The sequence below is a fragment of the Bombina bombina genome, chromosome 5 (assembly GCF_027579735.1).
Source record: "Bombina bombina isolate aBomBom1 chromosome 5, aBomBom1.pri, whole genome shotgun sequence".
In the NCBI taxonomy this organism is placed as follows: Eukaryota; Metazoa; Chordata; class Amphibia; order Anura; family Bombinatoridae; genus Bombina; species Bombina bombina.
In genome coordinates this window covers 920,961,040-920,986,663 of record NC_069503.1, presented here as the reverse complement: position 1 = coordinate 920,986,663, position 25,624 = coordinate 920,961,040, and the positions used below count along the sequence as shown (strand labels likewise).

Here is a 25,624-nt window from a genome sequence, read left to right as displayed (position 1 = left end):
TTGGAAAGTTCTTTAAAATCACCTGCTGTATCTAAATCATAAAAGAAAACATTGGGTGTTATATCCCTTTAATATAAAAGTGTTGGTTATGCAAAACTGGGGAATGGGTAATAAAAGGGGCATGAAATGGCTCAGTACTGAAGAGATTAATAATGCAGTAGCTGACCTTATTAATAGAGTGCCCTGATGCAAAAAATGTTGTTTGGGGCCCCAAAGATAACTCCGTAGTAAGCAATAGTAAGACTACACATACTGCACTGTATAATAATTTTCAGTGTAGATAAGACAGGCCTGCAACCTGCATAAAAAAGGCTTCCCTCCATTAGGATTGTACATTTCCTGCACACACACCTATGTATAGACTGGCTTGCTATGGGGCAGAACAGATTTGTCAACCCCTGTATTAAACACTAAATAAAATAAAAAAAGATGTTGTAAGTGTCTTTATTTTTCAAATGATATTTTCCAAATGTTACTCAATACCCTTGCAATATAAAAATATGCAGAATTTAAACAAGTATACATTATTTAAAAAGGTGTTCACATTTTTACTGACACTTAACATGATATACAACACAAGGCTCTTATAATTTCAGAGAGCACTCCTGGAGAAATGTCAATACAATAACAGTAGCAATATGCATAATCTTCCAGTACTTCTATGCAAAATTATTTTATGAAGTTCCCCCGTTTCTGCTGCTGTGAAGAAAGAAGCAGATATTTTCTGATACTCAGTAGCAGCCAAATAGATAGTCCATTGTGTTAAAAACAGACTTCAGTCATTATACAGCTGTATGTTGGTAACTCATTTCCTTTTTCCAGCAAATCCTTTACCCTTTCCACCCTTCGCCCTTGCTGGTCCTTTGCCTTTTTTACCACCTTGATTCTTTCCCCCTCTTCCACCTTTCTTTGGCATCTTTCTCCTCTTAGCAGCAGCCTCTGCATCCTCTTCCCTCATCTGTCGGTTGACAGCTTTGTTTACATCCAGAGATGGTTTCTTACTGTCCATGATCTTTAAGATTTCAAGCTGCTTATTCTTCTCAGCCGTGAAGTCTCCTATTAACGGCTGAAACTTCCTCTTCTTGCCCATATTTTTGGGCTCTTTTTCCTTTGGCAGACGGTCCTGGAACCTACCCATCGAGGCTGTAGATAGTTTAGCCACATGCATGGCCTTGCCGAGCTCTTGTTTGGATGGCTGACTTGTGGGTGTAAGTCCTATACCAGGCACTTTCCCCTTCTCTGAACGGGCGATATTCCTTAACCTGTTCAGCTCGTTTTTGGCCACTCTCTCTTTCTTAGCTGTCTGACGCTTAGCAAACTGATCCTCGTTAGGATCTGCAGTCACTGGCACCTCAATTAGCCACTCTTTGGTATCGTCCTTCGCTCTCTTGTAGCCCCATCGCCGCCTCCATTCCTTGTGCACATCATCCCAGACAAGGTTAGTTTTTTTCTTCTTCTGGATGCCTTTCAGCTTGGCAAATTCCTCCCAGCGTGTGGGGGGTCTAGGCTTTGGGACGGGTTTCTCCCTAGGCAGCCGGGTAGTGGGCTCTGGCAGTTTGGCCACAATCGTCTCCGTCACCCTTTCAGTGGGCAGCGTCCAGAGCTGGTTAATGAGGAGCTGCGTGTTGTCGCGGGCCAGCGAGCACAGAAATTCTGCCCTTTTCTCATGGTGATATGATCTGGTGTTAAGGGGGTTCGGGTCAAACGCCAGCAGATTGCCGAGATCAAACTCCAGCTCAAGCTCCTTGTGCACGGTAATGTTTTTCAACTTCGCAGCCTCATCTTTCTCCACCCGGGCTAGCACCTCTTCTATAGCTGGAGCTGCCATCGCTGCAGTCTAAACGGAAGCACGTGTACCCAGTAAGGACCAGCAGCAAAAAGGTCAGACTATCACTTCCGTAGCGGAAACACTCCCTCATTTGCAGTCGTAAAAAATATTGTTTCTATCTGTAAAACTTTATTTACAATTAACAATATAACAAATAGTAAAACCCTGGATTTCCAATGGCAACAAAAACTCCGATTTCTGTACAAGGAAGTTTGTTTCTTATTCAAGCTGTTTCTTATTCGTGACATTCTTTTTCTTATTCATAGAAGTTGTTTTCTTACTCATTGTTTTTGTCAGACTGCTTTAAATTGACTTTAAAATAAAAATATAGGTTTTATTTAAAGGGACAGTCTAGTCCAAAATAAACTTTTATGATTCAAATAGGGCATGTAATTTTAAACAATTTTCCAATTTACTTTTATCACCAATTTTGCTTTGTTCTCTTGGTATTCTTAGTTAAAAGCTAAACCTAGGAGGTTCATATGCTAATTTCTTAGACCTTGAAGGCTGCCTCTTTTTTGAATGTCAGGAAAATATAAGAAACGAAAAAGAAGGTATCTTGTGGCACACTTGATTAGAGAGCCTAAGCAACCAAATAATTAACAGAGTAGGCACTAGAAAAAAAATATTTAAAACATAACTTTTATTGAGTTGCCAAAAATAAAAACTGAAATGTACATAGGGTTGCCACCTTTTCCTCAAAAAAATACTGGCCATGGGTGAGGGCGGAGCCACCATAGGGCGGAGCCACCATGGGGTGGGGCCAAAAAGAGACAGATTCACTCAATGTTGCATGCCCCTACGAGATTGAGCTTCAGGCTCCTCGTTACAGGTATTGGGTGCCTGGAGCACAGAGAGCTGTGGGTGCAGAGATAGGGGTGAAGAGGGGGAGGAGTGGTCTAGGTGTGAGACAGAGGGGGCTTAAAGTGTGTACAGGAGCTGGGGTGTGAGACATAGGGGGTTGGGATTTATGTGTACAGGGGCTGGGGTGGGAGACATAGGGGGGTTGGGAGTGTGTACAGGGCTGGGGTGTGAGACAGAGGGGGCTGAGGGTGTGTACAGGGGCAGGGTATGAGACAGAGGGGGTTCTGAGTGTGTACAGGAGCTGGGGTGGAAGACATAGTGGGGTCGGGAGTGTGTACCGGGGCTGGGGTGTGAGACAGAGGGTGTGTACAGGGGCTGTGGTGTGAGACAGAGGGGGACTTAGAGTCTACAGGGGCTGGGTGTGAGACTACGTGACAAGAAGAGGTGCTGCTGACAAGAGGAATAAGCTGCCATTGGAGATAATAATTTGCACATTACACAATCTGCTGTATGTAACTCACAGCAGCTGATGACAGGAGCTAAAGACATACCAGTAACACATGACCACATCCCACCAATAGGCATTCAGCAGCTCTGTGTGTAAGGTGTAGCCTTGGTGTCGCAATGTTTTGGTCACAATACAATTTGGTTAGTTCGTGTGACGACCCAATATAGAAGAAAATTAATATTACTTAACAGAATGTAAGAAAACTTTGGAAGACATTTTGTTGGACAGGACAGTAATTTCTCTCATTTAAAAAGTATTACACTGCTTTTTTTTTATGAATGTTCGTATGCTGAATAAACCTATTTCAAATGATCTGATTTCAGAAAATATAGTAATCTTGAAAACAGAAGTTGAACAGTTTATGAAATCTACCTTTTGTAATGTTATTTATTTCGTTAACATTTCGTGCTCTTAACCCCTTAACGACCGAGGACGTGCAGGGTACGTCCTCAGAAAAAAGGCAGTTAATGCCTGAGAACGTACCCTGCACGTCCTCGGTGTGGAAAGCAGCTGGAAGCGATCCTGCTCGCTTCCAGCTGCTTTCCGGTTATTGCAGTGATGCCTCGATATGGAGGCATCCTGCAATAACCTTAAATGGCCATCCGGTGCAGAGAGAGCCACTCTGTGGCCCTCTCTGCACCGGACATCGGTGGCCGGTAATGTTGGTGGGTGGGAGCTGACTTGGGAGGCGGGTGGGCGGCCATCGATGGGCCGGGTAATGTAGAGGGGGGCGGGATCGGGGGCGGGGGCGATGGGGGCGCGCGCGTGCACGTCGGGCGGCGGGCGGGCGCGTGCACGGGGCGGGAGCGGGTGGGAACCGCTACACTACAGAAAAGACTGTTGTAAAAGTTTGTGTAAATCTTTTTATTTTCTAAACAAACCCAGTCAAAGGTATCTAGGAGGGGGTTGGGGTTTGTTCTTTGGTGGGTAGGGGAGCTACACTACAGAAAATGGGGGATAATAATAATAAATAATAAAGCAACTATTTTTTTTTATAAACTGGGTACTGGCAGACAGCTGCCAGTACCCAAGATGGCAGCCATTAAGGCAGAGGGGGAGGGTTAGACAGCTGTTTGGTGGGGGATCAGCCAGGTTGGGGGCTAAGGGGGGCTCCTACACAGCAGCATATGTAAATATGCTTAAAAAAAACCCCAAAAAGCATAAATATATATTTTATTTTAGTACTGGCAGAGTTGCTGCCAGTACTTAAGATGGCGGGGACAATTGTGGGGTGGGGGAGGGAAGGGAGCTGTTTGGGAGGGATCAGGGGGTCTGATGTGTCAGGTGGGAGGCTGATCTCTACACTAAAGCTAAAATTAACCCTGCAAGCTCCCTACAAACTTCCTAATTAACCCCTTCACTGCTAGCTATAATACACGTGTGATGCGCAGCGGCATTTAGCGGCCTTCTAAGTACCAAAAAGCAACGCCAAAGCCATATATGTCTGCTATTTCTGAACAAAGGGGATCCCAGAGAAGCATTTACAACAATTTGTGCCATAATTGCACAAGCTGTTTGTAAATGATTTCAGTGAGAAACCTAAAATTGTGAAAAATTTAACTTTTTTTTTAATTTGATCGCAATTGGCGGTGAAATGGTGGCATGAAATATACCAAAATGGGCCTAGATCATTACTTGGGGTTGTCTACTACACTACACTACACTAAAGCTAAAATTACCCCAAAAAGCTCCCTACATGCTCCCTAATTAACCCCTTTACTGCTGGGCATAATACCCGTGTGGTGCACAGTGGCATTTAGCATCCTTCTAATTACCAAAAAGCAACGCCAAAGCCATATATGTCTGCTATTTCTGAACAAAGGGGATCCCAAAGAAAAATTTACAATCATTTATGCCATAATTGCACAAGCTGTTTGTAAATAATTTCAGTGAGAAACCAAAAGTTTGTGAAAAAATTTGTGAAAAAGTGAACGATTTTTTGTATTTGATCGCATTTGGCGGTGAAATGGTGGCATGAAATATACCAAAATTGGCCTAGATCAATACTTTGGGATGTTTACTAAAAAAAAATATATACATGTCAATAGATATTCAGGGATTCCTGAAAGATATTAGTGTTCTAATGTAACTAGCGCTAATATTGAAAAAAAATGGTTTGGAAATAGCAAAGTGCTACTTGTATTTATGGCCCTATAACTTACAAAAAAAGCAAAGAACGTGTAAACATTGGGTATTTCTAAACTCAGGACAAAATTTAGAAACTATTTAGCATGGGTGTTTTTTGGTGGTTGCAGATGTATAACAGATTTTGGGGGTCAAAGTTAGAAAAAGTGTGTTTTTTTCCATTTTTTTCTCATATTTTATAATTTTTTTTAAAGTAAATTATAAGATATGATGAAAATAATGGTATCTTTGGAAAGTCCATTTAATGGCGAGAAAAACGGTATATAATATATGTGGGTACAGTAAATGAGTAAGAGGAAAATTACAGCTAAACACAAACACCGCAAAAATGTAAAAATAGCCTTGGTCCCAAACGGACAGAAAATGGAAAAGTGCTGTGGTCATTAAGGGGTTAATGTGACATATCCAAAATACATTTGAGAAATATAAAGTTGTTATAGGTTTTCAAGCAAAAGTAATCTGCAGAAAGGCACCTGCATTTTTTTTTTTTTTGTTGTTGTAGTCTAAGTTTATTGATCGTCATCTGAATAAGAGTTTTTACTGTGAAACGCAGAACAGGAACAGCACATGCAAATGTTCTCATGTTAAAGGGACATTAAACCCCAAAATTTTCTGTTATGATTCAAGTAGAGAAAACAATTTTAAACAACATTCTAATTTACTTCTATTATCTAATTTGCTTCATTCTTTAGATATACTTTGTTGAAGAAATAGCAATGCACACGGGTGAGCCAATAACACAAGGCATCTATGTGCAGCAACCAATCAGCAGCTACTGAGCCTATCTAGATATGCTTTTCAGCAAAGTATATCAAGAGAATGAAGCAAATGAGATAATAGAAGTAAATTAGAAAGTTGTTTAAAATTGTATGCTCTTTCTAAATCATGAAAGAAAATATTTGGGTATCATGCCCCTTTAAAGTTACAATGCTATATATAACTTAGTAGTTGATGCACAAATTTTAAGAAACGCTAAAATACAGCAACTACTCTGTAATGCGGTAAATGCTATGGAACTCGAATGCCAGTTCATAATCATGAAGGAAACAGAGGGGACCTTCCTACCGTCATGCACCAGTCAGATCTCTGTTGATTGGCTACTACAGCTGGAGGAGGTGGTAAGTGCGAGGTGCTTGGTACTGGAGCAACTACAGAAAGTCCTCAGTGTTGCTGTTAACTGGGTGCTGTATAAACAACTTCACAATTACAAATGGCAGAGAAGCAGCAGTGGTGACACAGCAGTGACTTGGGTGGCGATGCAAAAAAAAAAACGGCTTTTGCATTGCCGGTATTTTGCTAATGCCGGCACCGGCTCCTAATCCCTGATTACCGGCTGTGCCATTAAAATACCATCTGGGTGGCAACCCTAAATGTACGTGGAAATTAAAATAGGGTGTATTTGTTATTAACCATATGTGCAATAAGGCCAAAAACCTGTTATCGCCTATCACACTTATAGGGATAACAAGTTGTCTATTGTTAGGAAATATACTATAGGGTCTGTATTGATTCACATACAAATCCTCATGTCCCAATGTGGGTACACTCTTATTAAATGTCAAATACCCTTAAAGATGACATGGATTGTCATAGATATGTTGAAAGTATTAAAATCAAAGTACAAATAAATGTGTTACTTCCAGGATCACACAAATTTTATAGAATAGGACGTAACTCTCCTTGCGATATGGGGAGAGATTCCCCCAACAAAAAATATAATCTTAAATAAATATGGTTTATAGAGTCGTTTGGTAGATAGGAAATATATCCATATTATGTAAATATATATTTTTGTAGAAACCAAATGCTGTAGATACCGGAGAGAGCGCAAAATAATGAATCACTAACAGTTAGGCTTGACTTAAAATATCAACATTACTTCCCCAAAGATTAATAATTAGGCATATATTGTGCCCCACGACTAAAACCCTAGGTATTGTATTCAATTACCAGGTTTAGCCGGCAGCTCAATGTAGTAACGCTATAGTTGCCACAAGGATAAGTCTTAATAACGTCTCTAATCATAAAGTGGTTCCCAAAAACACAGTATTATAATATATAAAGAAGTCACTTCTCTAGCAAAAAAGAGGGGAGTAATTCCCCAAGTAGTGCTTAATTAAAATTTTTATATTTTTGACAGGATAGCTTCAAAAAAGGGTTGTGGGATGTTTGGATTGTGTATTGTGTTGTACACTATGAGTCGAGTCAGTAATGGACACCGGGAACAGCGTTGTGAATATCCCGCACTATATCACAATTCAGCTCCATGGCTATTAAATAGTTATATATAGCCCATTACGTTCCATAAAATATTTAAACGTGTGTCCATCATTTAAATATACCCCACTCGTTACCCACAAAGATTTTAAGCTAAAGTGCCGACAACGGCCAACAACGATTATTTAATCTATTTAAATTTTAAGCATACAGAGAAGCAGAGCGAACGCCTGACGCGCGTTTCGCCTACTGCTTTGTCAAAGGCGCCGAACGTCCGTCGTGCCTTCTCATTTAAAGCCAAGCCAGCCAATCAGAAAAGGGGTGTGTATAAGTCACACGGCGAGGGTAACCAATCACAGAGCATTGGTGACGTCACTAAAGTCAAATATATGCGATTGGGCTAAGGACGTGAGAGGTGTGTAGTACAAGCAACCAATCGAAGGGTGATCTCAGACGCAATGTAAATAAACACATAGGACACTGGTTCATGTGTCATCCGTGATGTGTTGCGATATGATCATATATAGTGATCAGAGGGTTCCTTCAATATATCATACAGGATCGGTATTCAACACAAATTTACCGCATATTGTACAGCTATTATATCGTGTCAAGTTGGAAGCTCCTTATATTCTAGTATGTAAATAAATCATGACAGATATTATAGTCAGATGACAAAAATGCGGGTACTAGATTATATGTTTGACTGTAAGTCATCTTAATTTCTGTACAATTTACGACCCTAAATACTTGAAAGTTACGCCAAACATATACCATTATTGGAATTTCCTGGTATTGACTATATGGGCCCCTCAGTATTTGTTTATTAACACTTGCATATAGACATAAGTCCTCTGATATATCTACATCCCCAATGATCCTGTCTTATAATCAACAAGCATTATCAAATCAAAATAAATAATATTTTAGACTCAGAGAAACTGTCCTAACACTACCATCGTATGTAAGGGATACAATGGACGTTTTGAGAAAAATTGACGGCATAATTCTGGATGAAGAAACTTTCTTTGCTACTTGTGATTTTGAATCCCTATAAACATCAATTGACCACAAATGGGGATGCTATGCGATAGAGTACTTCCTAAAGATGGAAGGATCAGAGAACATGGGAAAAAATAACTTTATACTAAGTTTACTCAGATTTGTCCTCAGCCACAACTATTTCGTTTTCAACGATAAATTTTACCTCCAGATTAGAGGCATGGCGATGGGCACAGCATGTGCCCCCATATACGTCAACCTATAATTAGGATGGTGGGAAAGGGAAACCATCTTTGGAGATGAAATGTTGAAATATGCTGAATACATCTTGTTGTGGCTGAGGTACATTGATGACGTCTTTATACTACGGAGAGGAGACGTTAACATATTCAAGACATTCATAAATGAGCTAAACACTAATGACCTGAACGTAAAATTAACCTATGAGATCAGCTATGACACAGTAACATTCCTGGATTTAAGTATCTCCAGAGATATGTTTAATAAGATCCAAACTGATCTGCATAGAAAGGAGACAGCCACTAATTCCATTCTAAGATTTGAGAGTGCACATCATAAATCTACCAAAAAAGCAATCCCATATGGTGAATTCTTACGTCTACGATGTAACTGCTCAGAAATAACCAAATTCAAGGGACAGGCCAACGATCTAAAATTACGACTGAAAGGGAGAGGTTACCCTAATTCAGTACTTAAGAAAGCATACCATAGATCACTTTACACCACAAGATCTGATCTCTTAGTACCCAAAATCAAAGAGAATAGTGATCAAAAAGTGAGGTTCGTGACAACCTATAACGAATCTCACAGAGAAATCTCTGAAATCCTGAAACGACACATCCACATACTCCACACTGATGAGGATTTAGTGAAGAAAGTGGGGAATAAGGTAAACGTATCTTGGAGACGAGCACCCACAATCAGGGACAAAATTGTCAAAAGTAATTTCGTCAAATGTATTAACAAAAGAAAAGACAATCTCAAGGGGACATACCCCTGTGGAACATGCAAATTCTGTCCATACATACGCAAAGTACAACAGATGGAAAGTTTTCCAAAAGGGATAATTTATATGAATGATTTCTACAATTGTAGAACAAGGAATATCATATATTGTATACAATGCGTTTGAAACAAAAGATATGTGGGCATGTCAACCAGAGAACTGAGAACAAGACTAGGGGAACACATTGGCAATATCCGCAATGCCGAAAGTGACCTGGAAAATGGAAGGAAAATCACATCAGTGGCCAAACATTTCTTGGACAAACATAAAGGAAAACCGGACCTTACATGTTGGATCCTCTAAAAAATAAGACCAGGGATAAGAGGAGGTAACATTGAAATGATCCTCCTAAAAGAGGAAACAAAATTGATTTTTAGGCTTCAGACCATGGCCCCAAAAGGCCTAAATTAACAATTATCCTTCAGTCCCTTTCTATAATATTATCAAACTACAACTTATGAAACTAATTTTAGGAAACTAATTTTATGATAAAGATCATGTAAAAATCAGTTCCTCGTTTTTCCTCTTTTCCTTGATCTGAGTACCTGTAATACCTTATATGGTCTAATATACAAACTAGACACCAGTATAGAACATGTAAACACATATGTCTTAAACAGAAAAAATGAAAATCACTCTTGCTATGACAGAACAACGCATATGCATCACATTATATCAAATGTATAGTCTTAACTAACCAGTATCTATGTAACGAATCTTATGGTGCAGACTATAAAGATCAGTAGGTCTCTGAATGAAATGCTTACAACAGCTCATATAATCTAATACGTAAGTAAGTGGTACATTTAATGTGAGTACTGAAACAGACATGCATAAAACAAGAAGAGATGATATCTGAGTACCTGTTATACCTTATATAGACTAATATATAAATTAGACACCAGTATAGAACATGTAAACAAACACACATGTCTTAAACAGAAAAAATGAAAATCACTCTTGCTACGACTGAACAACACATATGCATCATACTGTATCAGATGTATAGTCTTAACTAACCAGAATCTATGTAATGTATCTTACAGTGCAGGCTATAAAGATCAGTAGGTCTCTGACTGGTTTGTCTACAACAGCTCATATAATCTAATATGTAAGTGGTACATTTAATGTGAGTACTGCAATAGACATGCACAAAACAAGAGGAGATGATATCTACTTTTATTTTGATTTGATAATGCTTGTTGATTATAAGACAGGATCATTGGGGATGTAGAGATATCAGAGGACTTATGTCTATATGCAAGCGTTAATAAACAAATACTGAGGGGCACATATAGTCAATACCAGGAAATTCCAATAATGGTATATGTTTGGCGTAACTTTCAAGTATTTAGGGTCGTAAATTGTACCGGAATTAAGATGACTTACAGTCCAACATATAACCTAGTACCCGCATTTTTGTCATCTGACTATAATAGCTGTCATGATTCATTTACATACTAGAATATATGTTCCTGAGATCTGAAGGTAAAATGTTTTATCAAATAGGAAATAATTCTCCGTTAGGCATAGTGCAAGTAGATCTATCAACACTTCTTCTGTGGGGCCATTATACACTGCTTTTCTTAAGGCATAGGTCACGGCCATGATACCATCCTTATGAGGAATAACCGTGTAAAGACTCGATACGTCAAGAGTCACAAGAAGATCGAGATCAGTGATGTTATCCAACTGTGTGATCCGAGTGATGAAGTAATTTGAGTCACATATGTATGACTGCATTACTTTCACCAAAGGTTGTAGATAAAAGTCTACAAATTGAGCTAAAGGTTGAAGTAGCGATCCCCTAGCGGAGACTATCGGTCTCCCGGGTGGTGATTCAGCATTTTTTTGGATCTTTGGTAAAGTGTAGAGGAGGGGAACCAATGGAAAATCTCGTTTCAAGAAATTGGAATCCTGTTGTGTAATCAATTCACTCTCCTTGAACTCCAGAAGAAGTGTGTCAATTTTCTTTTTTAGGCGGGAGGTCGGGGTCACTCTCTAAAGGTAAGTATGTCTTGTCATCCGTTAGCTGTCTCATAATCTCAGCTTTGTAGTCAGCTGCATCCATAAGGACCACTGCCCTGCCCTTATCAGCAGGGCGAATCACAATGGAGGTATCTTCCTTCAATGCTTTAAATGCCAATCTTTCATCTTTAGTTAGGTTATCTCTCTGTGTCATTTTTGGTCTATCTTTAATTTTTCATGAAAGCAAGCCAGTTAATGTACTGGTGGTTGGATTGTGGGAAATCGGATCAAAAGACCCCTTAGCTCTAAAGTCACCACCTTCATCAGGACCTGTATTTTAAAATTCTTTCAATCTTAGGTTTCTTCCGAACCTCTGAATTTCAATAAAGACATCAAATTAATTCAATCTTGAGGAGGGCACGAAGGATAAACCTTTATTCAGGAGGCTCACTTCAGCCATAGATAGTGTTTGTGAACTGATGTTAAAAACTGTATTTCCTAGGGTCTCCGATGTTGAGGGCGGCCGACAATGCCCCCTCTCCTCATGTGTGGCCTCCGCCTCTGCCTAAAAAACGAACTGATGTTGGATGAGCTGCCAACGGGGGTAATGATGCTGCACCTTCATTGGATAAATCCCATTGGCCTCTGTTGCCCCTGGATCTGGTGATGACTCCCCGATGGGTAGTCTCCTCGCCTCTGTTCTGAGTCTCAGTCCCTGAGCTATCTCCAGAACTCGTGTCTACTGTAGTGATGGATTTTTTTGGTATATCTTCGGTCACGTCTTGGTCTAAAAGACCTCCTCTCATCCGGTGTCATCATCCATCTATAAATGGATTTGTAGGTGTAATCCTGGGAGACCGGGAACTTATTGCATTCAAAAAACGTAAACTATACACGGTCTCCCAGGATTACACCTACAAATCCATTTATAGATGGATGATGACACCGGATGAGAGGAGGTCTTTTAGACCAAGACGTGACAGGAGATATATCAAAAAATCCATCACTACAGTAGACACGAGTTCTAGAGATAGCTCAGGGACTGAGACTCAGAACAGAGGCAAGGAGACTACCCATCGGGGAGTCACCACCAGATCCAGGGGCAACAGAGGCCAATGGGATTTATCCAATGAAGGTGCAGCATCATTACCCCCGTTGGCAGCTCATCCATCATCAGTTCGTTTTTTAGGCAGAGGCGGAGGCCACACACGAGGAGGGGGGGCATTGTTCGCTGCCCTCAACATCGGAGACCCTAGGAAATACAGTTTTTAACATCAGTTCACAAACACTATCTATGGCTGAAGTGAGCCTCCTGAATAAAGTTTTATCCTTCGTGCCCTCCTCAAGATTGAATGAATTTGATGTTTTTATTGATATTCAGAGGTTCAGTAGAAACCTAAGAGTGAAAGAATTTTACAATACAGGTCCTGATGAAGGTGGTGACTTTAGAACTAAGGGGTCTTTTGATCCGATTTCCCACAATCCAACCATCAGTACATTAACTGGCTTTCTTTCACGAAAAATTAAAGATAGACCAAAAATGACATGGAGAGATAACCTAAGTAAAGATGAAAGATTGGCACTCAAAGCATTGAAGGAAGATACCTCCATTTTGACTCGCCCTGCTGATAATGGCGGGGCAGGGGTCCTTATGGATGCAGCTGACTACAAGATTATGAGACAGCTAACAGATGACAAGACATACTTACCTTTACAGGTGACCCCACCTCCCGCCTAAAAAAGAAAATTGGCACACTTCTTCTGGAGTTAAGGAGTGTGAATTGATTACACAACAGGATTACAATTTCTTGAAATGAGATTTTCTATTGGTTCCCCTCCTCTACACTTTACCAAAGATCCACAAAAATGCTTAATCACCACGGGAGACCGATAGTCTCTGCTAGGGGATCGCTACTTCAACCTTTAGCTCAATTTGTAGACTTTTGTCTACAACCTTTGGTGAAAGTAATGCAGTCATACATACGTGACTCAAATGACTTCATCACTCGGATCACACAGTTGGATAACATCACTGATCTTGATCTTCTTGTGACTCTTGACGTATTGAGTCTTTACACGGTTATTCCTCATAAGGATGGTATAATGGCCGTGACCTATGCCTTAAGAAAAGCAGTGTATATTGGCCCCACAGAAGAAGTGTTGATAGATCTACTTGCACTATGCTTAACGGAGAATTATTTCCTATTTGATAAAACATTTTACCTTCAGATCTCAGGAATGGCGATGGGGTCTAATGTGGCCCCATCCCTGGCCAATTTGTATATGGCACAATATGAGTCGTCTTTGATGAAAGTGTTTGAAACTCCACAGATAAAATACTTCTGTCGTTACATAGACGACTTGTTTTTGATATGGGGAGATGACAACAACAGCCTACTCAGCTGGATCGACAACCTTAAATCCCTTGAAAGTCCAATCAAATTTACACATACCTCCAGTAGTGTGACAGTGGACTACTTAGATGTTAGGGTATTCAAGGTGGAAGATAGATTGGGCACCACCCTATTCCACACCGATCGTAACACATTGCTTCATGCAAGGAGCTGCCACCAACCTAGTCTTATTCGAATAAAACAGAGAATGGTTTTCGGGGGCGCTCAGTAAGCTCAAAACGTTAGAGATATGGGTATGATCACATTAATAATGGGGACCTTAATAAGGGTGTTCTCAAATAATTATATATATATATAATTATATATATTTGGACTCTTTTCCTTTTTTGTTAAAAAATTATTGAAGGATAAATCACTCTTTTTTTATTCTTTTTTATTTTTTTATTTAAAACCATTCTCTGTTTTATTCATATTTTCTCTGTCCAGGAGGAGGACAGTATTTCGGGAGGCAAAAAAGCGTTTTAAGTCCAGCGCTTTATACACTATAAACCCTTTATTTTCTAGTCTTATTCGAAACATTCCGAAGGCACAGTATCAACGGGTGATCAGGAATAATACCAATGAAGTGATGTGCCAACAACAACTTAATAAGACGACACAAATATTTGTGGAAAGAGGATACAATAAAAGAAAATTGTCAGAAATTAAATAAAAGGCACTTCATCCAGATGAACCTATAGTTATATCCTCTCCAGATACGATTGACCAATTGACCTTTGTGGCCACATATACACCTGATGTAACACCGATAACACAGATGATTAAAGAAGAATGGAAATTATTGGAGGCTGACCATACCCTAACATTCAAAAACTGGAGGGCCCCAAGAATTGGATACAGATGAGGACGAAACCTCAGGGATCATCTTGCCAAAGCTGATATTAATACTGAATCTGGCCCCAAACCTGGCTGAAGACAAAGAAGAAAGGATGCTATCGATGCACCAGCTGTGTGACCTGCAATGGGATGCGCACAGGCACACATTTTCATCATCCTGACAGCAACAAGTCTTATGGGATTACATTTTTTCTTACCTGCACAACAAAATTTGTGGTCTATCTTTTGAATTGTCCGTGTGACAAGTTTTACACGGGTAAAACAACTTATGACGCCAGGACTAGGATGGCCAATCACAGATCTAGTATACGGACAGCCATACTAAGGTGCAAATCAGATCAACCGGTAGCCCGACATGTTTTGGAAGCGGGGCACTCAGTAAATGATCTGAGATTCATACTAATTGACCACGTGCCCACCCTGAAAAGGGGAGGCGATAGAGCAAAGATACTTCTACAGATGGAGTCAAGATGGATATACGAATTAGGAACCTTACATCCCAGAGGACTTAATGCACATACAGGATGGCAGTGCTATCTGTGAAGAACTTTCCATTTTAATAGAGTCAAACTCTTTGAGAGTCCACTCTTCATTTGCATGAGGGTCCATATGTCCATTACGATATTTTATCTGGGAATTTTTATGTCCCTGAGAACTCAATGTACATACAAGATGACAGTACTACCCCCGAAATCTTCATATCCAATTTTTTAGGAATACACATATAATTTTTTTTAGAGATATGAGGGTCCATATGTTATTTTGATATGGTTATTGACCTGGGGGTACCCCTTGTTAAAATTGGAGGCTCAATATGGACCATGTAGTAACAAGTTATTTCTAACTTATAATCTAACATTGAACAGATGAGATATATATATATATACAAATTATACATTAGATATAGACCTGTTATCTGTCTGTCCTCATTGTGTTTGTTTTTAACTTCCAATTTTTAATCTTGATCATCTATTTTTGATCGTGTTGAACATTTTTTCACTTGTTACCTATTACTTTCTCTCCGGGAGTGTTTTATTTCTCTCTTGGGGATCAACCTTTTGTTTCGGTCCCATATTCTGGTAATGGATACACTTTTTTATATTTTTCTTTACACCATGTCTCTGGTGGTACATGGGTGGATATATGTCACCCATTTAGGGATTTGAATATATATACATATATATGCACTGATGGAATGCTTGTGTGAGTATTATACAAAATGATCTTTGCATGTCAATGTATTATTTATCATAATTTTTTTGTTATTTTTTGGTGCTATAGGTATATTTCTTTGCCCATAGAAATTGACTAATATGATTGGAATCATGTTTGAATTGTATATAATAATAGCATGACGTTAAGACTTTTTGAGGTGTTTTTGATGCTAGTATGCAGTGGGTTTATGTGTACCAATGTACAGTGCTACAGTGCTATGGTATTATTCAGGATGATAGCGTTATCCGATTATGGTCAATAAAACAGCCCGTTTTTTGGCACCAGTAACATAGGAACTTGATGCTATTACAGACATCCTTGCTCTATGCAAGACCTTGTGTCCGCACTTATAATGTGACAGACATTACTTTGTTGGTCATCCGTAACTAGGTGTCACTGGGCAACGCATTCAATACATATCAATCTGGGAACTAGGTGACCAATCAGATCAGGGGGTGTGCTGTCACAATTGCTCACATATAAGTGTTATGAACTATTATGCTATACTGTTAATAAGTAGCCATTTTTTTTGCACATTATAATATAGTGATATGACGATGCCATTGATGTCCTTGCCTTTTGCAGGTTTTTGTGCGATAAACATTAATCCTATTATTCACCAGTTGTTTATATGTCACTGGGCAACGCAGGCATTAAACACCCATTTGAGGAGTATGTAACCAATCAGCTAAGAGGGCTTGCTGTCACAGTTGTTTACACACGGGAGTTACGGATAACAGATGAATGTCTAACGTTTTTTGTTTTCTCGGTGGTTAAGTGTTTCTTTATTTTATTTTGGCTAGTATATCTGTATCAGACTTTGGAGGTGTGGTGATGTCGGTTCTGGATGATTTGCGATTAGGGCGTCCTTAACAACAGTGCCTGGTTACGATTTGGTTGTCATGTATGACGCTCCATTGGTATATATAACTCAATGATGATTGGTTGACAAGTTTTCGTCAAGATTTACATTGTTGTAGGCTTTGAGACTTTCAATATTATTTTCATTATGTTCTTTGTTGACCCCAAGTGTGTGGGCGCAATCACTCCCTGGAGAGTTTGGTTTTGGGTTTTATATTATCATTATTATTATTTAATAATTACATCTATGCATTTTTTGAGAATCTGTCACGCATTGTAATTGGTCACTGAAGGGGTGTGTTACTTATACAGTCCTGATTGGCTGTTCCTGAGGGGAGTGTTGTTTGGGGCCTATTTAAAGGCTGATTTTGTACACTTTCACTTGTCAGAGGAAGGGACTTGTTCTGTCCCGAAACGTCATTAAAGTTTTTTTGCCACAGATGTTGATGGACCAGTGAGTGATTCATTTATGAACTTTTACAAATACCTTTAGAGCACCCTGGCAGTTGTTTCAAGTCGGTGGGAGTGCATACACACCAATTGCTAATATATATATATATATATATATATATATATATATATATATATATATATATATATATATATATATATATATATATATATATATATATATATATATATATATACTAGTCCTAAAGCCCGTTCACACGGGCCATTTTTTGCAGTACAGTGGTCCCACCTCTTGCGCTCTCTCCCTCCCCCTCTATTTTGCTCTCTCTCTCCCCCTCTCTTTAGAGCTCTCTCTCCCCCCTCTCTTTTGAGCTTTCTCTCTACTCCCCTCTCTTTAGAGCTCTCTCTCTCTCCCCCCCTCTCTTTTGAGCTTTCTCTCTACTCCCCTCTCTTTTGCACACTCTCTCCCCCCTTCTCTTTTGCGCTCTCTCTCTCCCCCTCTCTTTTGCGCTCTCTCTCCCCCTCTCTTTTGCGCTCTCCCTCCCCCCTCTCTTTTGTGCTCTCTCTCCCCCTCACTTTTGCTCTCTCTCTCTCCCCCTCTCTTTTGCGCTCTCTCTCTCCCCCATCTCTTTTGCGCTCTCTCTCTCTCCAATCTCTTTTGCGCTCTCTCCCCCCATCTCTTTTGCGCTCTCTCTCCCCCTCTCTTTTGAGCTCTCTCTCTCCCCCATCTCTTTTGCGCTCTCTCTCCCCCTCTCTTTTGTGCTCTCTCCCCCCCTCTCCTCTCTCTCCCCTCCTCTCTCTCTCCCCTCTCTCTCTCTCCCCTCTCTTTTGTGCTCTCTCTCCCCCTCTTTTGCTCTCTCTCCCCCCTCTCTTTTGTGCTCTTTCTCTCCCCCTCTCTTTTGCGCTCTCTCTCTCTCTCCCCTCTCTTTTGCGCTCTCTCCCCCCTCTCTTTTGCGCTCTCTCCACCTCTCTTTTGCGCTCTCTCCCCCCCTCTCTTTTGCTCTCTCTCCCCCCTCTCTTTTGTGCTCTCTCCCCCCCCTCTTTTGCTCTCTCTCTCCCCCTCTCTTTTGTACTCTCTCCCTCTCTTTTGCGCTCTCTCTCTCCCTCTCTTTTGTGCTCCCTCCCCCTCTCTTTGCACTCTCTCCCCCTCTTTTGCTCTCTCTCTCCCCCTCTCTTTTGAGCTCTCTCCCCCTCTCTTTTGTGCTCTCTCTCTCCCCCTCTCTTTTGCGCTCTCTCACCCCTCTCTTCACACTCTCCCCCCTCTTTTGATCTCTCTCTCATCATCTCTTTTGTGCTCTATCCCCCCTCTCTTTTGAGCTCTCTCTCTCCCCCATCTCTTTTTGCGCTCTCTCTCCCCCTCTCTTTTGAGCTCTCTCTCTCCCCCCTCTCTCTCTCCCCCATCTCTTTTGCGCTCTTTCTCCCCCTCTCTTTTGAGCTCTGTCTCCCCCCCCTCTCTCTCCCTCCTCCCCTCTCTCTCCCCCTCCTCTCTCTCTCTCTCTCTCTCTCTCCCCCTCCTCTCTCTCTCCCCCTCCTCTCTCTCTCTCCCTCCTCTCTCTCTCTCCCCCCTCCTCTCTCTCTCCCCCCCTCCTCTATCTCTCCCCCCTCCTCTCTCTCTCCCCCCCCTCCTCTCTCCCCCCCTCCTCTCTCTCCCCCCCTCCTCTCTCTCTCTCTCCCCCCTCTCTCTCCCCCCTCTCCTCTCTCTCTCCCCTCTCTCTTTTGTGCTCTCTCTCTCCCCCTCTTTTGCTCTCTCTCCCCCTCTCTATTGTGCTCTCTCTCTCCCCCTCTCTTTTGCGCTCTCTCCCCCCTCTCTTTTACTCTCTCTCTCTCCCACCTCTCTTTTGTGCTCTCTCTCTCTCTCCCCCCTCTTTTGCTCTTTCTCTCTCCCATCTCTTTTGCGCTCTCTCCCCCTCTCCTCTCTTTCTCCCCTCCTCTCTCTCTCTCTCTCTCCCCCTCTCTCTCTCCCCCTCTCCTCCCCTCTCCTCTCTCTCTCCCCTCCTCTCTGTCTCTCAGTCTACCCTCTCTATCTCGCAACCACGCCCGACCATGCCCCCTTCACTCCCGGCCACGCCCCTTTCAGGGCATTCACGCCCAACCACGCCCCCTTCATGTCAGCCACGCCCCCGTTCACACCCAGGCATGCCCACTTCTGCCCCAGATGAGATCAGCTAGGGAGTAGGACTCAAAGGCCAGGTGTGTTTGTCCTCGTGCTGTCTCTACTGCACATTACAGCTTCGGACAAACACACTTGGCTTTTTATATAATAGGATATACACACTATATATAAATTATATTTTTTTTGCCTGGGCAAAAAATATATAATTTATATATAGTGTGTGTATATATATATATATATATATATATATATATATATATATATATATATATATATATATATATATATATATATATATATATATATATATATATATATATATATATATATATATATATATATAATATATACACACACACACACTATATATAATTTTTTTTTTTTTTTGCCCAGGTTCTCATAGGTTTTCAGTCCACCCCTGAGCTTCCCCTTATCTTAAGAGTGCCTGTTTGCTGCTTTTGGGAGGGTTTGAGGATAGAGAGGGTCGGGGTACATGCTCGGGTAGTGCAAGGAGTACTGCAGCAGGTTTTACTCTGACAGTAAAATTGAAATGCACAGTGGGAGGCATACTGTATTTTTACAAGAAGCAGAGAGTTGATTTTAATATGCAAGTAGCCCTGATTTTAATATGCAAGTAGGAGGACTGTTAAGTGATAGGTTGGCATGAACAGTGGAAGGCATGCTGTATTTTTACAAGAAGCAGAGAGTTGAGAGTTGCACTGCTGTGTGTGTTGTTTTAGAGTGTGTGTGTTGTATGAGAGTGTGTGTGTTGTTTTAGAGTGTTGTATGTGTTGTATGAGATGTGTGTGCTGTGTGTGTTGTATGAGAGTATGTGTTGTTTGAGAATTGCACTGCTGTGTGTGTTGTATAAGAGTGTGTGTGTTATTTGAGAGTATGCATGCTGTGTGTGTTGTATGAGAGTGTGTGTGTTTGAGAGTTGCATTGCTGTGTGTATTGTTTGAGAGTGTATGCACGCTGTGTGTGTTGTATGAGTGTGTGTGTGTGTTGTTTGAGAGTGTGTGTTGTATGAGTGTTTGAGAGTTGCACTGCTATGTGTGTTGTATGAGAGTGTGTGTGCTATGTGTGTAGTATGAGAGTGTGTGTGTTGTTTAAGAGTGTGTGTATTGTTTGAGAGTTGCACTGCTGTGTGTGTTGTATGATAGTGTGTGTGTTGTGTGAGAGTGTGTGTGCTGCGTGTGTTGTATGAGAGTGTGTGTGTTGTATGAGCGTGTGTGTGTGCTGTGTGTGTTGTATGAGAGCGTGTGTATTGTTTGAGAGTTGCACTGCTGTGTGTTGTATAAGTGTGTGCATTGTATGAGAGTGTGTGTGTTGTATGAGTGTGTGTGTGTTGTATGAGAGTGTATGTGTTGTATAAGAGTGTGTGTATTTTTTGAGAGTTACACTGCTGTGTGTGTTGTATAAGTGTGTGTGTTGTATGAGAGTGTGTGTGCTGTGTGTGTTGTATGAGAGTGTGTGTGTGTTTGAGAGTTTGCACTGCTGTGTGTGTTGTATGAAAGTGTGTGTGTTGTATGAAAGTGTGTGTGTTGTATGAGAGTTTGTGTGCTGTGTGGCTTTTATCAGAGTGTGTGTGTTGTACGAAAGTGTGTGTGCTGTGTGTGTTGTATAAGAGTGTGTGTATTGTTTGAGAGTTTGCACTGCTGTGTGTGTTGTATGAGAGTGTATGTGTTGTATGAGAGTGTGTGTTTGAGAATGTGTGTGTGTTGTTTGAAAGTGTGTGTATTTGAGAGTGTGTGTGCTGTGTGTGTTGTATAAGAGTGTGTATTGTTTGAGAGTTGCACTGCTATGTATGTTGTATGAGTGAATGTGTTTGAGAGAGTGTGTGCTGTGTGTGTTGTATATGAGTGTGTGTATTGTTTCAGAGTTGCACTGCTGTGTGTGTTGTATGAGAGTGTATGTGCTGTGTGTGCTGTATGAGAGTGTGTGTGTTGTATGAGCATGTGTGTGTTGTTTGTGTTGTTTGTGTGTGTGGTGTGTGTGTTGTATAAGCATGTGTGTGTTGTATGATCGTGTGTGTGTTGTATGAGTGTGTGTGTTGTTTGTGTGTGTTGTATGAGAATTGCACTGCTGTGTGTGTTGTATAAGAGTGTGGGGCCTAGTTATCAAGCCGTCAACCTCAAATACGCTGGAATTCCGCAGCGTATTTGTGGCGAGGCTGATTCGCCTTAGTTATCAAAGGCTTGAGACCGGCAAAAGTAGAATTTTGTGACGTAAACTTCGATCCGCCGGACTCAGTCCGACACAGATCGATTCTTACGTCACTCCAGATGTTCCGCACACAAGTACGGCACAATCTGACTACTTTTGCTAGTTATCAAAAAACTAGCAGGTACGCTCGGCACTTTTCCGGCCCAGCGTACCTGGTTTTCAAACCGCCACCCTGGAGGCGGCGGATCCCATAGGAATCAATGGGAGTCTGACCATAGCGAAAGTACAAGTTCGCTGCTGCCAGACATCCCATTGATTCCTATGGGAGATGTCTGCACCTAACACCCTAACATGTACCCTGAGTCTAAACACCCCTAATCTGTCCCCCCTACACCGCCTCAACTAAATAAAGTTATTACCCCCTAAACCGCCGCTCCCGGAGCCCACCGCAAGCTACTCTATACATATTAACCCCTAAACCGCCGCTCCCGGAGCCCACCACAAGCTACTCTATACATATTAACCCCTAAACCGCCGCTCCCGGAGCCCACCGCAACTATAATATATGTATTAACCCCTAAACCGCCGCTCCCGGAGCCCACCGCAACTATAATATATGTATTAACCCCTAAACCGCCGCTCCTGGACCCTGCCGCAACCTATATTAAATTTATTAACCCCTAATCTGCCCCCCCACACCGTCGCCACCTATAATACATTTATTAACCCCTATCCTGCCCCCCACTACACCGCCGCCACTGTAATAAATTTATTAACCCCTAAACCTAAGTCTAACACTAACCCTAACACCCCCCTAACTTAAATATTAATTAAATAAATCTAAATAATATTTCTATTATGAACTAAATTAATCCTATTTAAAACTAAATACTTACCTTTAAAATAATTATATTGTAGCTATCTTAGGATTTATTTTTATTTTACAGGCATCTTTCAATTTATTTTAACTAGGTACAATAGCTATTAAATAGTTATTAACTATTTAATAGCTTACCTAGCTAAAATAAAGAGAAATTTACCTGTAAAATAAAAACTAACCTAAGTTACAATTACACCTAACACTACACTATACTTTAATAAATTATTCCTATTTAAAACTAAATACTTACCTGTAAAATAAACCCTAAGATAGCTACAATGTAATTAATAATTACATTGTAGCTATTTTAGGAATTATATTTATTTTACAGGTAACTTTGTATTTATTTTAGCTAGTTAGAATAGTTATTAAATAGTTATTAACTATTTAATAACTACCTAGCTAAAAGAAATATAAAATTACCTGTAAAATAAATCCTAACCTAAGTTACAATTAAACCTAACACTACACTATCATTAAATAAATTACCTACAAATAACTACAATTAAATACAATTACATAAACTAACCAAAGTACAAAAAAAAAAGCTAAGTTACAAAAAATAAAAAAAATAGGTTACAAACATTTAAAAAATATTACAACAATTTTAAGCTACTTACACCTAATCTAAGCCCCCTAATAAAATAACAAACCCCCCCAAAATAAAAAAAAATGCCCTACCCTATTCTAAATTAAAAAAAGTTCAAAGCTCTTTTACCTTACCAGCCCTTAAAAGGGCCATTTGTGGGGCATGCCACAAAGAATTCAGCTCTTTTGCCTGTAAAAGAAAAATACAACCCCCCCCAACATTAAAACCCACCACCCACATACCCCTAATCTAACCCAAACCCCCCTTAAAATAACCTAACACTAATCCCCTGAAGATCATCCTACCTTGAGTCATCTTCACTCAGCCGAGCAGCGATGGAACCGAAGAGGAGACCCGGAGCGGCAGAAGTTATCCTCCAAGCGACGCTGAAGAAATTTTCTATCCGATGAAGTGATCCTCCAAGCGGCGCTGAAGAAGTCTTCCATCCGGGCGATGTCATCTTCCAAGAGGCGCTGAAGAAGTCTTCTATCCGGGCGATGTCATCTTCCAAGCGGGGTCTTCAATCTTCATCCCGCCGATGCGGAACATCCTTCTTTCCCGACGGACTACCGACGAATGAAGGCTCCTTTAAGGGACATCATCCAAGATGGCGTCCCTTCAATTCCGATTGGCTGATAGGATTCTATCAGCTAATCGGAATTAAGGTAGGAAAAATCGGAACAGCCAATAGAATGCAAGCTCAATCTGATTGGATGATTGGATCAGCCAATCGGATTGAACTTGAATCTGATTGGCTGATTCAATCAGCCAATCAGATTTTTCCTACCTTAATTCCGATTAGCTGATAGAATCCTATCAGCCAATCAGAATTGAAGGGACGCCATCTTGGATGATGTCCCTTAAAGGAGCCTTCATTCGTCGGTAGTCCGTCGGGAAAGAAGGATGTTCCGCGTCGGCGGGATGAAGATTGAAGACCCCGCTTGGAAGATGACATCACCCGGATAGAAGACTTCTTCAGCGCCGCTTGGAGGATCACTTCATCGGATGGAAGATTTCTTCAGCGCCGCTTGGAGGATAACTTCTGCCGCTCCGGGTCTCCTCTTCGGCTCCATCGCTGCTTGGCTGAGTGAAGACGACTCAAGGTAGGATGATCTTCAGGGGATTAGTGTTAGGTTATTTTAAGGGGGGTTTGGGTTAGATTAGGGGTATGTGGGTAGTAGGTTTTAATGTTGGGGGGGGGGGTTGTATTTTTCTTTTACAGCCAAAAGGGCAGTTTTCTTTGGGGCATGCCCCACAAATGGCCCTTTTAAGGGCTGGTAAGGTAAAAGAGCTTTGAACTTTTTAAATTTAGAATAGGGTAGGGCATTTTTTTATTTTGGGGGTTTGTTATTTTATTAGGGGGCTTAGATTAGGTGTAAGTAGCTTAAAATTGTTGTAATATTTTTAAAATGTTTGTAACTTATTTTTTTTTATTTTTTGTAACTTAGCTTTTTTTATTTTTTGTACTTTAGTTAGTTTATGTCATTGTATTTAATTGTAGTTATTTGTAGGTAATTTATTTAATTTATTTAATGATAGTGTAGTGTTAGATTTAATTGTAACTTAGGTTAGGATTTATTTTACAGGTAATTTTGTATTTCTTTTAGCTAGGTAGTTATTAAATAGTTAATAACTATTTAATAACTATTCTAACTAGCTAAAATAAATACAAAGTTACCTGTAAAATAAATATAAATCCTAAGATAGCTACAATGTAATTATTAATTATATTGTAGCTATCTTAGGGTTTATTTTACAGGTAAGTATTTAGTTTTAAATAGGAATAATTTATTTAAGTATAGTGTAGTGTTAGGTGTAATTGTAACTTAGGCTAGTTTTTATTTTACAGGTTAATTTTTCTTTATTTTAGCTAGGTAAGCTATTAAATAGTTAATAACTATTTAATAGCTATTGTACCTAGTTAAAATAAATTGAAATTTGCCTGTAAAATAAAAATAAATCCTAAAATAGCTACAATATAATTATTATTTATATTGTAGCTATATTAGGGTTTATTTTAAAGGTAAGTATTTAGTTTTAAATAGGATTAATTTAGTTCATAATAGAAATATTATTTAGATTTATTTAATTAATATTTAAGTTAGGGGGTGTTAGGGTTAGTGTTAGACTTAGGTTTAGGGGTTAATACATTTATTACAGTGGCGGCGGTGTAGTGGGGGGCAGGATAGGGGTTAATAAATGTATTATAGGTGGCGACGGTGTAGGGGGGGCAGATTAGGGGTTAACAATTTAATATAGGTTGCGGCAGGGTCCGGGAGCGGCGGTTTAGGGGTTAATACATATATTATAGTTGCGGTGGGCTCCGGGAGCGGCGGTTTAGGGGTTAATATGTATAGAGTAGCTTGCGGTGGGCTCCGGGAGCGGCGGTTTAGGGGTTAATATGTATAGAGTAGCTTGCGGTGGCCTCCGGGAGCGGCGGTTTAGGGGGTAATAACTTTATTTAGTTTGGCGGTGTAGGGGGGACAGATTAGGGGGGTGTTAGGGTTAGTGTTAGACTTAGGTTTAGGGGTTAATAATTTTATTACAGTGGCGGCGGTGTAGTGGGGGGCAGGATAGGGGTTAATAAATGTATTATAGGTGGCGACGGTGTAGGGGGGCAGGATAGGGGTTAATAAATT

At 40.4% G+C, this 25,624-nt stretch overlaps 1 protein-coding gene across 1 annotated transcript; it reads right to left on the bottom strand.

Moving 5' to 3' along the window:
* Window positions 1-430: 430 nt before the first annotated feature.
* On the bottom strand, window positions 431-1,882 carry RRS1 (ribosome biogenesis regulator 1 homolog). Its single transcript, XM_053713152.1, has one exon. The coding sequence runs from the start codon at window positions 1,826-1,828 to the stop codon at window positions 806-808; it is 1,023 nt and encodes a 340-aa protein (XP_053569127.1). The 5' UTR covers window positions 1,829-1,882; the 3' UTR covers window positions 431-805.
* Window positions 1,883-25,624: the final 23,742 nt, after the last annotated feature.